The sequence below is a fragment of the Astatotilapia calliptera genome, chromosome 22 (genome assembly GCF_900246225.1).
Source record: "Astatotilapia calliptera chromosome 22, fAstCal1.2, whole genome shotgun sequence".
Lineage (NCBI taxonomy): Eukaryota > Metazoa > Chordata > Actinopteri > Cichliformes > Cichlidae > Astatotilapia > Astatotilapia calliptera.
Window position 1 is genome coordinate 17,102,257 of NC_039322.1, and position 14,169 is coordinate 17,116,425.

Genomic DNA, 14,169 nt, shown 5'->3' on the forward strand with positions numbered 1-14,169 from the left:
TCATTACCACATTTTTACTGTTCTATCTAATATGTATGTGTACATAAAAAGAAGATGTTTACAGTGTGAACTACAACAGCTAGTAATTGTCATAACTATTATGTAGTATCTGCAACAGGAAAAAATAAAAACAGGGGTTCCCCTCACAGCTGCTTGTCTTTTTTATTAACTGCGTGAATTTTACACTCCACGCTAAAAAATTAAAAAATAAAATAAATAAGAAATAAAATAAATATGAATCAATAATTTTGAGTAAATGCAATTGGATATATACAAAAACAGATTTATTAGATTAAATTGAATGTATACTTATCAGTTACATTTCGTTTAACCAGATTCTATAAAATTTAATATCGTAATTTTACATTGTTTTGTGTTCAAAATTAGACAGAAAATGGGCAGATTTTTATTTATTTTTTTAGATAATTTTATTGCATTTAATTGGGCCTTTTTTGAGTGTGTTTCATAAACGAGCATAAAATATACATTTTCTTTTTTGTTGATGTAATTTGCACAGTATTTGGCTTTATTCCGTAAAAAAGAAGCTTCCAGTCCAATTTGGGATGTCACGGGAGTCCGTTGCCAAAGCAACAAGTAAACGAAACAAACCTTAGATTGGGGGGGGCAAGTCACTACACAGGAAGTTTATTGGCTGGTCGTGAGGACACCTGTCGCTGATTGGCCTGCACTCGTTTATGGAAAAGGAGCAAGCCTTCGTGTTTCCCTTAACGATAAATTAAAGAGTAAACATGGACGAAGAAAAATACGCGTTTGAGCAGACTTTTTCTTTTAACGCTCTTCGCACTAAGACGTTTTCTTTCCTACAAGACAAAGACACCTTGGCACGGTTGATGAAATGGTGACGTAAGAAGTTAAGCCTAAAAACCAAAAGAAAAATCCTCTTCCTTTGTTTATCTGCGGTGTTGCTACCTGTTGGATGCTCTCTGATGGTTGTTTGTTACATTCAGGTCCATGCTGGGGAGGATTTCCGCTCAGTCGTTCAGTTTTGACCACAGTTTCTCCCCTTACTGCAGTGAAAAGTTTGCTCTGGTACGTCTCTAGGATTAAAATATAAAAATGTAATGCTGCTTTGTCAAACCCAATGTGACTGATTAAAACGATGAAAAGGCGTCTTGGTGTGTTTGGTCACTTTTGAACCCCCCTCCGTGTGTGCTCAGTGTTTCTTCAGAGACCCTGAGGTGCTGTCCAGCCTGAGAAAGATGGAGGCTGGAGTCTGGGTGCCTCTTGGTATGTCATGTACCTTTCATCACTGATATCAGGAAATTGCTCTCATCTGCTCCAGTTTTTGCAGTCAGGTCTCTTCAGATTTTTTTTTTTTTTTTGTGTGTGTGTGTGTGCGTGTTGCAGACAAGCCAATGGTGTCTGTCAGTGTGGAGCCCACGCCTTGCACTAAGGTCTCCATGGAGCTGTTTGATCCAATTTATTCTTGCGGCATCTTGAGGCCCACTGGGCATGTAGTTAAATGCTTTCATGATGTCTACCCTGACTATGATGAACTCCGACAGGTGACTCTCATCTTTTTTTTCTTTTTTACTTTATTTTATTTTGTTGTTTTTATTAACTTTGAGCCAGTTCATGACCTCTTTGGTTGTTCCAGATGTTGCGGGACGAGGAGTCTGAGCACTACTATGTGGTTGGGAGGGAGGAGCGGGGAGAGTTTCTGTTTAGCCTCTTCAAGCACCTGTGTCTTGGGGGTGAGCTCTGTCAGTATGAAGACACCATTGATCCTTACATCAGCACCACGAAGCAAATATACAAAGATCTGATCAGGTGAGAAGCATCTGGCTCCATGTTTATTTATATGCATAAATGAGTCATGACCTAATGGTGAGATTTTGATGCATTTGTTTCGCAGTGTGCAGAAGGACCCAGAGACGAAAAAGATCGCCGTTGTCTCCAAAGTGCTCAAAGTTTGTGCCTTTGTAAGTCCCTGGTTCAGTGTCTGCCTGTTCCCCCGTGAAATGTAGAGAAAATGTTGTGCTGCTCATAAAGTTAGTCTAAATAAGAAGCTAGTCATTTTAGAAAAGCGAGTATTAGGGGGAGGATTAACATACGATGTAAACATGCATGTACTGACAGTACATAGACTTATATTCACTTACAGCTATATTTTATATTAAAGTTCACAGATAATTTTATTTGATGTCAAGTACACCTTTTTAGGCATATCTGAAATATTCCTCTGAGATTTTTGTCTGTATTGACCTGATAGCACATCCGAAAGGTGTTCAACTGGATTGAGATCTGATGATATTTAAGTACGGTGAACATTAACAGATAGACATGCTCGGTAACAATACTCAGGTAGGCTGTGGCATTTATAAACAATGGTCAGTTGGTACTGGGGGGGGCCACAAAGTAACCAAAGAAAATATTCCCCTCACCATTACCCCACCAACAGCATGTTGATACAAGGCTGGACGGATCCATGCTCTCATGTTGTTAATACCAGATTCTGACCTCACCATTTGAATGTAGCAGCAGAAATCAAGAGCAGTCTGGCCACGCTATGTTACGTTCAAAGTCTCTTAAATCACCTTTCTTCTCCATTCTGATGCTCAGTTTGAACTTCAGTACATTCAGTTCATTTCTATATGCCTAATTGCATTTTCTGCCGTGTGATTGGCTGATTACACTTATCCGCTAACGAGCGGATGAACAGGCATGCCTAATAAAGTGAGTGCATTCTTGAGACAGATTGAGACAAATCAGAGACGTGTTGTTCCCACATGTGTTAACCACATAATTTTATCGTCTGTAGGACGAGTCTGGCCGATGTTTCCCTGGGGTGCGAGAGGAGGAGCAGACATTTGCCTATTTGATTGTCGACCCTTATAAACGTCACGTGACTTTGTTCTGTCACTTCTACGGTGTGGGCAACTTCACAGTGTGACAGCAAAGAACTGGAAATAGAAAACCTGCTGATTTCCTGCTGCTCACTATGTATGCATAATAGACTGTATATAAAAGATGGGCATCTCCTATGGGTCTGAAAAGTAAGGCAAATGTTAAAGTGCCTTGACCCTGCATTCTTGGTGGGAGGGGGCAATTGTATAGAAGCCAGTGAGCAAACAAATATTACTGTTGCAGTCATTTATGACCTCAGGAAACTCTTCCATGGTGACTTTATAGTCTCAATTTCTACTAGCTTCATTGAATACAGCATGATTTCCATTTTGTAAATTAAGGTCCTTTAAAAAAAAAAAAAAGACTATATATTTTTAGGTAAAGTCTCCAACAGCAAGATGGTGACAGTCAAAATGCTCAAAACAGGAGTCCACAAATCAGTGGATGACATCGTTGGAGGCTACATCCATCTTTTATATACAGGCTATCAGACATTTTCAGTTTTCTTCCCATGAGGAAAGCAGCTGAAGACCAGTTCCCTGTTTTGAGTGTAAACTGTGCAATAAAATGTTTTAATCCTGTCACATACAATTTACTAAAAGTGTGTCTTTGCAGCTGAATGTTTGGAGATAAACATCTAAATAAGGATGTCAATATTTTAAATACATTGTTTTTTTGGTCAGATATTCACCTTTAAACAATCTTGTCTCAGAAAGTCTTGAATAAATTGACTTATTTCTTGTATTTATTATTATTTTTTAGCTCCATTTCATTTCTACCTAAGGTATATGTTGCGGTTGTCATGCGCCACCTACTGGAAGGCTGAAATAATTTGAAGTTTGAGTGTGGATGATGTACATCGGAGCCTTCAGGGAGTTGAGTAGCAGCTCTTTTTCCACGTTTGTTGGCAGACGTTGAGTATCATTTTTATCTTGAAACAGAATTTTAAGCATTTTTATAGTTCCTTTTGAAAATTTGTATTATTTCCAGATAAAAGACACCCAACAGCAAACAGTCCAAAGAGCTTTAATAAATTAATAATTAGTCAAGTGATCCAATTTCATCTCCAGCAGATGTTGTTGTTGTTGCATCTCCTAAAAGGATCAAATGGAGGTGCTCATTAGATTAGAAAATAAATCAGCGGCATGTTTCATTCAACCAGTAGCCACATCAATTAGAGTTGGAAGACTTTGTTCAGTTTTCTTATTGCTTGATCAGTTTGAGTTTCACTTTAACGACAGTTCAGACAAATAGAGACGCTACAGAGCGATGCTGGAATGTCGGATGGCAGCAAGACAGTGAAAGATGGGCGTCATGAAGAAGACATGAAAAAAGAACGTGCAGATTGAGTCATGCATAGCATTCAGTCAGACAGTTAAAGTTTCTCATACTCGGGTTTCTAGACTAGCGCCCCCTAGTGGCCTCAGAGGTAGTTGTGTGGAAGCCATTCTGAGCTACGTGACATGCTTATGAGAGAAGACATGACAGCAGAGACTCCTGCAACGACACAAATGTCCATGCCTCCAGCCTCCACATCTAATACAGAAAGGGTGTCGATGCAATAAGGACCTGTTAGGTACAACGATGTCCCGAACATTCAGCAAAATTCTCAAATATACCAAAGTTTACAGCAGTCAGAACAAATCTTTAGAACAATCTTGACGTTTTGCGGTAACGTAGCATGTGACCATCCTCGCGTGATTTCAGTTAAACACGTCTCTTCGAAGCGGGCTTACGATAGAACGAGGGAGTAGAAGGCACAGGTAATTTCCTTTCCTGTCTTAACTCTAGGTTTTACATCCTTTAAGTTGGTCTTCTAATACTGGGGCTACCACGAAACAAACAACATGCAGTACAGAGATCTCGCAGACATTTTCATAATGCTGACAATAAAGTGACGGTGGCACTGTTCAGTTTAATAATGCCTCTAATAAATAGGCACCTCTTCTATAATCTAGGCCACGTAATAAAGCTACCGAGCGCCTCTCCGTGAATTAAATGAGAGCAAAACTGCAAGCTCATAGTGCCATTTTATTCCTCATGGCAGCAAGAGCAACAGACCATAAACAGATCTAAAAGGACCGTGCGAGGAAGTACATTCACTGTGTAAGTCTAAAGTGGAGCACCTGAGTCAACTGGCGTGACCGGAACAAATGAATGAATGATTTACAGGGACAGAAGACGTGTTTTTACTGGCCAAATACAGCAAGATGGATGTTTTCTCAGTCAATTAAACGAAAACATTTAAAAAAAAAAAGTATATATATATAATACATATGAGCTCTGCAATTCGTGCGTGTGAACCATGATTTAACTTGAAAATAAAATGCTACATTAATTGAACAATCATATCTAGCTTAATTAAATATATTAACTTAAATCCTGCATTCACAACCGAAATCGTTAAAAAACATCCTCTCTTCTAGGTTACATGAAATCGAGTGCATGAACACAATTACAGTAAAGAAATCAAAACAAAAGATTCATCAAGTGCCAGAGTATTTAAGTAAAAAGGACTTTCATATATGTGTGTATGTGTGTGCATTTGTGCACTCTCCAGTTTTTTCCATCAGCAGAGAGCATTTAGAGCGCAAAAGGGCAACGAGAAAGAAACCAGAAAAGACAAAGAGAGTGCGCCGGCTGCAAGCTGAGGCTGTAAGGCTGTAACCGTTTCCCAGCACACAAGCGTTCATCCGGGTAAGGAAATTCATGCATTTGACCTGGATGCGTTTCAGGATTCGATGTTTAACAAAACTGCGCCAAACTGGGTCAAAATGTCCCAGTGAGAGTTAAGAGCGGGCGCTGCAGACTGCCTGAAGCAGCTGACCTGAAGGTAAGGGTGAGTGACAGGAAGCTCTGGAGAAAGTGACGCTTTCCTGTCCATGAAATTCTCATTTTTTTTCCCCATCTGGTCTGAGGAGCATGCGTGCCGGGAACGTGGGCTGCAAGACAGCAAGTTTTAAAGGGCGGGTTTAAATTTAAATACAGGTTACTGAGATAAGTGGCATTTGAAAGCCTGTTAAAGAACATTTTGGCTCTATTAAATTCTAAACAAGTACGAGCATTCCTTATTTCAGTCAAACAGGGATGTGTGTGGGTTGTTTTCTTTCTTTCTCTGTTGTTTTTTTTGCATGTGGGCTTGTTGGAGACCAAACTTCTAAGGAGTAATGTACTGTATACACACCAGTCCAACACATTCTCCTAACTCTGTTTCATGTGTGTAGTTTGGGCAATTAAAGCAGGATTTACACGTTTAACCCCTTCCTTTTGTTCAGATGATACCACTGGAGTCTGGTGGCTGTCAGTCGAGCCTGAGAGATTCTCCCCTTTTCCACAGGAGCACCTTGTCTCAGCTCCTTTGGTGCTACTCAAGAGCTGTGATGCCATCCTAAATTATCAAAGTAATCACAGACAAATCAGTGTCTGATGAAAACTGATGGTGTGGACAAAAGATTTCTCTAAAACTTTAAAAAACTTCAGTGAACCGCACCGATTATCTACAGCTTTAAATTAGGCATCGATGTATATAGCATGAAGTGAGCGGCTGGGAGTGGTTCAGTAGTCAAGTATTAGTCGTTCACGTGTCCTTTCTTCATCTCCATCCTCATGTACAGTAGTGGGTTCAGAGGTGTGTGCGGTGAGCAGCTTTGGCTGTGGCTCCCTGTCAGGTGGAGCCATCTGTTGGCCACGGGCTGGAAACGTTCACTCGAGGGGGAAAGTAAAGGGGGGATGCAGAGTGAAGACTGAAATGAAAGGAAGTGATGAGAAGTCATTTAGGCTGAGTGAGGACACAGCCTTAGGAAGACATACTGTAAAGGGTTTGTGCCTTTGTTCGAACAGTCAGCTCATTGTCATTCCAAGTTGCCGCTCTCAGACTGAGAGATGTTGAGTGTGTTAGCAGAGGGGAAGAGGTCTCTTTGGTCCGTGGGGCTGTGGTAGTCAGAAGTCAGGTCGGGGTCGAGGAGGGAGGACAAGGTAAAGTTGGACGAGCCTTTCTTCAGGCACTGGGAGTAAAAGTTGAGCAGGAGGTCCAGCTTGTTTTCTATGGACTGAACCTGAACAAACACACACAGACATGAATGGCACTCATGTAAGCTACATCTCATCACTTCCTAACAGCACATGAGAGCTACAGAACAGAAAGAAAACACACTTTAACAGGTCCACTGTTCATATATCAAACTCTACTCCATTACTCGGCCCTGAAAATCTTAGAAATATGGTATCTAACCAGATTCTTACTCTGGATGGCATTACCTTGGCCTCCAGTAACACTGTGAGGAACCTTGGAGTCATTTTTGACCAGGACATGTCCTTCAAAGCACATATTAAACAAATATGTAAGACTGCTTTCTTCCATTTGCGCAACATCTCTAAAATTAGAAATATCCTGTCTCAGAGTGACGCTGAAAAACTAGTTCATGCATTTATTACTTCCAGGCTGGACTACTGTAATTCATTATTATCAGGATGTCCAAAAAACTCACTGAAAAGCCTTCAGCTAATCCAAAATGCTGCAGCAAGAGTGCTGACAGGGACTAGAAAGAGAGAGCATATTTCTCCTGTTTTGGCTTCCCTTCATTGGCTTCCTGTTAAATCCAGAATTGAATTCAAAATCCTGCTCCTCACATACAAGGTCTTAAATAATCAGGCCCCATCTTATCTTAATGACCTTGTAGTACCATATCACCCTATTAGAGCACTTCGGTCTCGCTCTGCAGGCCTACTTGTTGTTCCTAGAGTATTTAAAAGTAAAATGGGAGGCAGAGCCTTCAGTTTTCAGGCTCCTCGGCTGTGGAACCAGCTTCCAGTTTGGATTCGGGAGACAGACACTATCTCTGCTTTTAAGATTAGGCTTAAAACTTTCCTTTTTGCTAAAGCATATAGTTAGGGCTGGACCAGGTGACCCTGAATCCTCCCTTAGTTATGCTGCAATAGACGTAGGCTGCCGGGGGATTCCCATGATGCATTGAGTTTTTCCTTTCCAGTCACCTTTCTCACTCACTATGTATTAATAGACCTCTCTGCATTGAATCATATCTGTTATTAACCTCTGTCTCTCTTCCACAGCATGTCTTTTATCCTGTCTTCCTTCTCTCACCCCAACCGGTCGCAGCAGATGGCCGCCCCTCCCTGAGCCTGGTTCTGCCAGAGGTTTCTTCCTGTTAAAAGGGAGTTTTTCCTTCCCACTGTCGCCAAAGTGCTTGCTCATAGGGGGTCATATGATTGTTGGGTTTTTCTCTGTATCTATGAAGCGCCTTGAGGCGACTTTTGTTGTGATTTGGCGCTATATAAATAAAATTGAATTGAATTGAATTACCTGTTTCTCCACCTTGACTACACGGCCCATCATGCTTAGCTCATCCAGTGAGTCCAGTTCTGGCTGTGTCTTCTCTCCCTTTTCAGGACGTGTCTTCTTATCTGGCTGAACAGCTCCTCGTCCAATTATCTGGTCCACCCTTTTTCACAAAAATAAACCATAATAAAGAGTAAATACCCAAAAACTACAAGACTTTTTTTGGCTCAGCATGATTGATGGGAGGGCAATGGAGAAAGTGAATAGTTTCACAACTGAGTTCAGGTGCTTTAATTTAACAAGCTCAGTTCAGCTGCACAAACGAGCAGTCGTTGCTGCTCATCAATCGGGGAATGGTTACAAGGCCATCCAAACAATCTGAGGTCCATGTTTCAACAGTGAGGAAGATTATTCAGAGGTAGAAAACATTCAAGACAAGAAATCTCCCCAGGAAAGGACATCCCAGCATATGCAAAAAAAAAACCAGAGCTATGACTCAGACTCTAGGCGTCAGTTAGCATGTTAAATGTTAAAGTTCATGGCAGTACATGTTTGGCGAAAACCAAATAGCCTATCAGGCAACATATTCTGTGAAATGCTGCCTCTGACGTTCACAAACAGGACATCTTTGTGATCTGATACCAAACCATTTTGGTCCGGATCAGAGTCATATTTTGGGTTTTTGTGTTCAGAGTATCTTTGGCTTCATGCAGTTAAACCATCTTTGCAGAGAGTAAAGGAGTAATGCAACTTTTTCTTTTTATTAGCTTTTTTGGCCTAAGTTCATCTGCACTCAAAATAAAATGTTTTCCATAATCCGAACCTGACTGACTAAACACTGATTATTACCCTAAAAGGATAAAACATGACACAAAAAGCCAGTGAGTTTCTAGACTGTCCTCATAGAGCCACAAGTCACTTCTTCTACTGATTTTTCTTCTTTTTTTTTGTTAAATAAACAAGAGATAACATGTTGTTTGTTGAGCTTTAAAGAGTGCTTCAGAGCAGATTCACAAAAATATCTTCCTATGAAACACACAATTAAAAGAGCTACCTGGTCTGCAGGCTCTTGATGCGGCCCAGCATGTCCAAGTGTCCAGCAGAATACTGCTCTATGACATCCTTCACATCGTACGGGCGTAGTGTCTCCTTAAACTTCCTCTTGGCCACAAGGAACTTCAAGATCCTACACACAGACAACACACACAGAACTCACTGTTAATGCTCCTCCGTTCACCTTTAGATGGCTTCAAAGCGCACGCTCACACAAGCGGGGGTTGAGTGAACTTTTGGAAGAATGCAGGGGTGGGAGGCTATCACATGAGGCAGCCCACCTTGACAATAACAAGATTAATTAAAGTCAGCGTGACCTTATCGTTCACAAACAGCTGCATAATGGTAACAGTCACAAACCTGCTAAACCATGTGGATATATTGTGACGATGAGAGCATCTCCCAGAGACATTTCCTTATCAGTATTTGCCGTTTCAGCTTTTCTTCGGACAGAAACGGGTAACACACGCACACGTGCCTCTAGCCCCCACTCCCCCTTCCTCTTTTGTCAGTGTGACAGCCACACTGGAGCCACTGGTGGACCACAGCTGCTCCGGCTCCCAGTGGATGCATCATCACCATCCACATCCCGGCGTGGGGGGAGTCACACACCGAGGATTGTCGAGCCAGCACTACTGTACGCAGCAAACACATCGATGACAACATGCGCCGCCAGAGCTGTTCTGGTCGGACGTTTCGCTGGAAGGAGCAGAGCGAGTGCAAGAGATAACGGGAAGAGAGCAGAGGAAAGTTTGAGGATGGGTGCGAGTGCGCGCCAGGCTTTCTGTGTTGGATGGGTCATTCAATTTCCTTCTTATCACTTAGTCAGCTTAGACATGCTGGACACAGCTACACATCCAAGCTTTCTCCACACCCTGTGATAGATTGTCCTTCACGTCATGTCAAGAGAGTTTTGGGAGAATGAGGGAAGGAAAGGCAAGGAAGCAGAAGGACGGAAGATGGGATTTTTTTTTTATGAGACAATCCTATCTCTCCAACCCCATACGACTGAGTCGCTGTAATAAGCCGGAAATCAGAAATGCTCAGCTGTTTTGGGAAATAAAAAACACACATGCATAGGTAACTGTGTGCACAAACACAATAATGTAATAGCACAAATGCATACATGAATGTAGCTGCTGCTCGCTGATGTACACACCAACACAAGTGCGCATGTGGGCGATGCACGAGCAGTGAAATCTCAACTTGCGCGAGGGGTCATTTTCTGTAATAACCACTGTAACCTTTGTTGAGGTCTGCAGCTCTTGCATTTCCAGTGACCGCGTGTTGTATAGTGACCGTCCTGCAAAGAAAGGGAGAAGGTGCAAGCGAAGGAGAAGAGGAGCGCGAGGAGGAGGAGTGGAGGTCTGCAGCTGGTGCCGAAGCAGCCGTCAGCACACTCCTCCTCCTCTCGCAGCACTCTATTTCTTGATGACTTCTGCGTTTGGGGGTATTTTTGCAGGCGATCTTTTCTTATTTTGCAGGTAGGTGCAGATTTTTTGCCAGGGTGGGCCTCAGGTGCGGGTAAAAGAAAAGGTTGAGACAGGATGGGAGGGGGTGGTGGGCTTAGATTTGGATCCTCCAAGGATTTCTTCAAAATGCTGACTCTCCTTCCTGGCCACTGATATGGTTTTCATAATACACAGTCGGATAAGAGTAGGGCTCCCCTCTCTCTCCAGTTAACTTCCTGTCAGTCGCAGTTCTACACTACAGCTGGCACTGCTCACTGAAAGATACCATCACCACCCCCCGACTTCTCGGAAGCTGAGACGTAAAAACACAGTAATGACTGAACAAATAGAAGTGTCAATTGTGCCCTAAAATGCTTGCTTAGCCAATGCAAATATTTTTGCAAGTCAGCAAAGGTGGATCTCTGATAGTGTCAAATGGCAAGGATTTATCTGGGAATTAAAAACGACTGTTGTGCTGACACAAATTCTACGTGGGCCAAGTAGGGTGAGCCCCTGCAGGTCTGATCCTTCACTAGATTACTGAATAAACCCTATAAGCTACAGTACGTGGCTAAGTATGCTTATGGAAAATTTGATGTGTAAATCTGATAACTTTAAAAAATATTCAGCTGAAAGAACACAAAATCTGATGATTCAAGATTAAACACTATAAATAGTGGCCGTGTCCAAGCTATTTTTGTCACTTCGTCTGAGCCATCATTTCTTTATATTTTGCTTCCCAGGAGTCAGATTTCAAAGTGGGCTTGAGCAATAGTTCTCCAGGCTTCCTGAAGTTCTTTGTGACGAGTTATTTGTTTGACACTGGCTGCTATTTGACTCATTTTCAGTTCAATCCTTGTACCTGATCATTTTCAGAGGAATATTTGTTTTGTTTGTTTGTTTGTTAAGCCACTTAATGCAGACCTATGAATCATTCCAACTACAAAGAAAGTTACAAATTACAGGAAAGCTTTCCTAAGAGAGTTCAGGCTGCGTTAAAGAATAAAGGCCATAACAAAAATTCACTTTAATGCTCATTAGATTTGTACAAACTCAGTTTTTGCCTCATATACTGTATTTTCATGTGTTTTTGCACATTTCAATAACTGTCTGCACCTGTATCCCATTTTTCTAGCATAAATATAAACACATCAGCAGCGGCTCAAGACATTTGCATAGTACTTTAGATTATTGGATTTGTTTGGAGGAGACTTACAATAAAGGAAATACAGAAAAACACCAGACCTAATTTCCCCACACCCTCCTCCTTTCTCCCACTACCAATCCCTTCGCACATACGCAAACAGAACGGGCATTTACGCATTTATTCAGTCAGCCGGGCACTGATTAATAACATTCACCGAAAGTGAAAGATCAGCACTAAGACCTGCTGCAAAATGTGGTGTTTTCACTTACACCAATCAAATACCTTTCTGAGAAGCTGCATGCATGTGTGTGTGTTAACACAGTGATGCACCTGCTGTTTACACACCTGCACTATATATAGGAAGCTCCTCACTTCTATTGTCTGCAGCACTGAGCAGCTGAGGTCAGAGCTATCTGCTGAGTCAAGTGAAAACCCGAGGAGAGATCATATAATGGCCTATCAGTGGCATTACACTATCAAACCATTATACATCATCTCTGCAATGGTAAACATCCATCTGCTGTGCACCCAATGAAGAGAAAGCATCACTCTATGTGTTAACAAGCACTGTGTTCAGACAGCTCATTAGTAAGTGGACAAGAGTAAAGTCTGATCGGTTTAAACAGCGTCAAACTTAGAAAACCTGAGAGACGGGGCAGAGATGTCCTGTTGACCTTGTTGGGTAAGAAGACAAATGTGCTGCATTTCATAACTGCCTGTCTTTATAACGGATGCAGCTTTTTCCATTTCTGATATGATACTGATACCAATCTGATACCAGTGATAAATTAACAAGCTGTATCCACAGATACAGACACCTAAAAAACACCATGAGACAAATCCAAGACTGGTGTTTTTATTAGTGAAATAATAAATGCGGGCAGGCCTCAGATAAATACAATAAAGAATCAAAGCTGTAATATAATCTTCCATTTTTCCAGTTTATTTCACTAGTTTAATTTAAGCATATTATCATATTATCATATTAAGAGTCAATATTTACACTCACACCAGCTGACAACATCTTTTGCCAACATGCACGAAGGAAAGCAACAAGTGTGGTATGAAGAACAACTTCATCAATGCATTTTGGTCTGTGGCCTTTGTCCAGGTAATCAAAACCATGTTATGTGACCATAAGTGTAATAAATATTCCAACACAATCAAGCTTTTCGGGTTCAGATCGGACTGACAGCATAAGCTGTTCCCTTGTTAAGTGTCTGTGTCTCTACTGTTCGATCATAATACTCTTTCAACCTTAGAAAATATTCAATTGATTGTTGTTTCTCCAAGCTATGAAGTCACCATGGTAACTTGCACACACCTTACCTGCTCCAGAGCAGGTCATGTTTCTCTAGCTCGCCTCTGATGCAGCTAGAAAGTTAGAGGTAAAGATGATGGCTTATAAACACATAGGAGGTGTACTGTACATGAGATAGCAGCTACTCTGTACCTAATGGAAATGCTCCGAAAGGTCGTAACTGTTTATGCCATAAAACTTTTTGTATTTAAAGTGTAGTCACCCTCAGTGTTCAGAGTTAACTCGTTGTAGTAAAGCGTTCCCTCTGCAGTATGGAATGATTTTCTTCACAGGAAAATATCTACAGTGTTCTATGTGAGATATAAGAAGAGGGAAAACATTTCTAAAAAAGGGTGCTGATGTATAATACACAATATAAACCAAAAGAAGAGGTTTTGAGAGCTGTCCCATACTGCACTTGAACTGACAACCTTCAATCTAAAGAGAGAGGTGAGCACATATGGTAACTTACCCACTAAGCAAGAGATGAGAGAGAGTTTAGCAGCTTTACTGTCCTATAAGATGCCATGTAGTAAAATAATCCTGAAGCATAAAGGCTTGAACTTGTAGTACAAAATTTATGTACTTAGTTTTGCACACACTAAGTTTACTGACTGACACAGTCTGCATTTTTTCCTTCTTGGCTTTAAATGGACTTTATTTATTCAGTGCTTTTACACTGCAGGCTTTTTCACTTAGCGTACACATTCGTACCTTAGTTTTAAATAGATTACTATATGCTGTACATCTCCTCAGACACACTGAGTGGCTACACCAAGAGTGTTGCTTTTAGCCCGTGTTACCTCTATAACCTCTTTGGCTTTTTCAGCTCACGGTTTACAGCCTCAGCTGACAATAGAAATGTTTACAATTAGTCACATGTTGTCAACACCACTTGTGTTGTAGCTGGTCTCTGGTACCTTGAGTTGATTTACCAACTGCCTTTGTGTGATTGCATCAGGGAAAGGGATATTATGAACTTACAGGCCAGAAATCTGTCTAAAACAAGTTACTGTTGAATGACAGCTGAATTTCACAATCCCTGATGTCATGA

At 41.3% G+C, this 14,169-nt stretch overlaps 2 protein-coding genes across 8 annotated transcripts in view; one reads left to right on the top strand and one right to left on the bottom strand.

The window, feature by feature from the left end:
* Positions 1–591: 591 nt before the first annotated feature.
* Positions 592–3,456, top strand: cfap300 (cilia and flagella associated protein 300). Of its 3 annotated transcripts, none has more exons than XM_026156416.1 (7): positions 592–859; positions 969–1,050; positions 1,179–1,248; positions 1,369–1,526; positions 1,619–1,791; positions 1,877–1,943; positions 2,783–3,456. In XM_026156416.1, the coding sequence occupies exons 1-7, from the start codon at positions 750–752 to the stop codon at positions 2,912–2,914; spliced, it is 792 nt and encodes a 263-aa protein (XP_026012201.1). In that variant the 5' UTR covers positions 592–749; the 3' UTR covers positions 2,915–3,456. The 3 variants fall into 3 exon arrangements, with proteins under 3 accessions (XP_026012201.1, XP_026012203.1, XP_026012202.1); XM_026156418.1 differs by having other exon boundaries at positions 802–871; XM_026156417.1 differs by having other exon boundaries at positions 802–864.
* A 422-nt stretch (positions 3,457–3,878) lies between these two features.
* kcnq4 (potassium voltage-gated channel subfamily Q member 4) overlaps positions 3,879–14,169 on the bottom strand; it is a 51,703-nt gene continuing 41,412 nt past the window's right edge. For all 5 annotated transcript variants that reach the window (XM_026156174.1, XM_026156175.1, XM_026156178.1 and 2 more), the window contains 3 exons: positions 9,219–9,350; positions 8,189–8,327; positions 3,879–6,923 (listed from right to left, as the gene is read on the bottom strand). In XM_026156174.1, the coding sequence (XP_026011959.1) occupies positions 6,720–6,923; positions 8,189–8,327; positions 9,219–9,350 (475 nt within the window). In that variant the 3' untranslated portion in view covers positions 3,879–6,719. The remainder of the gene's footprint in view (positions 6,924–8,188; positions 8,328–9,218; positions 9,351–14,169) is intronic.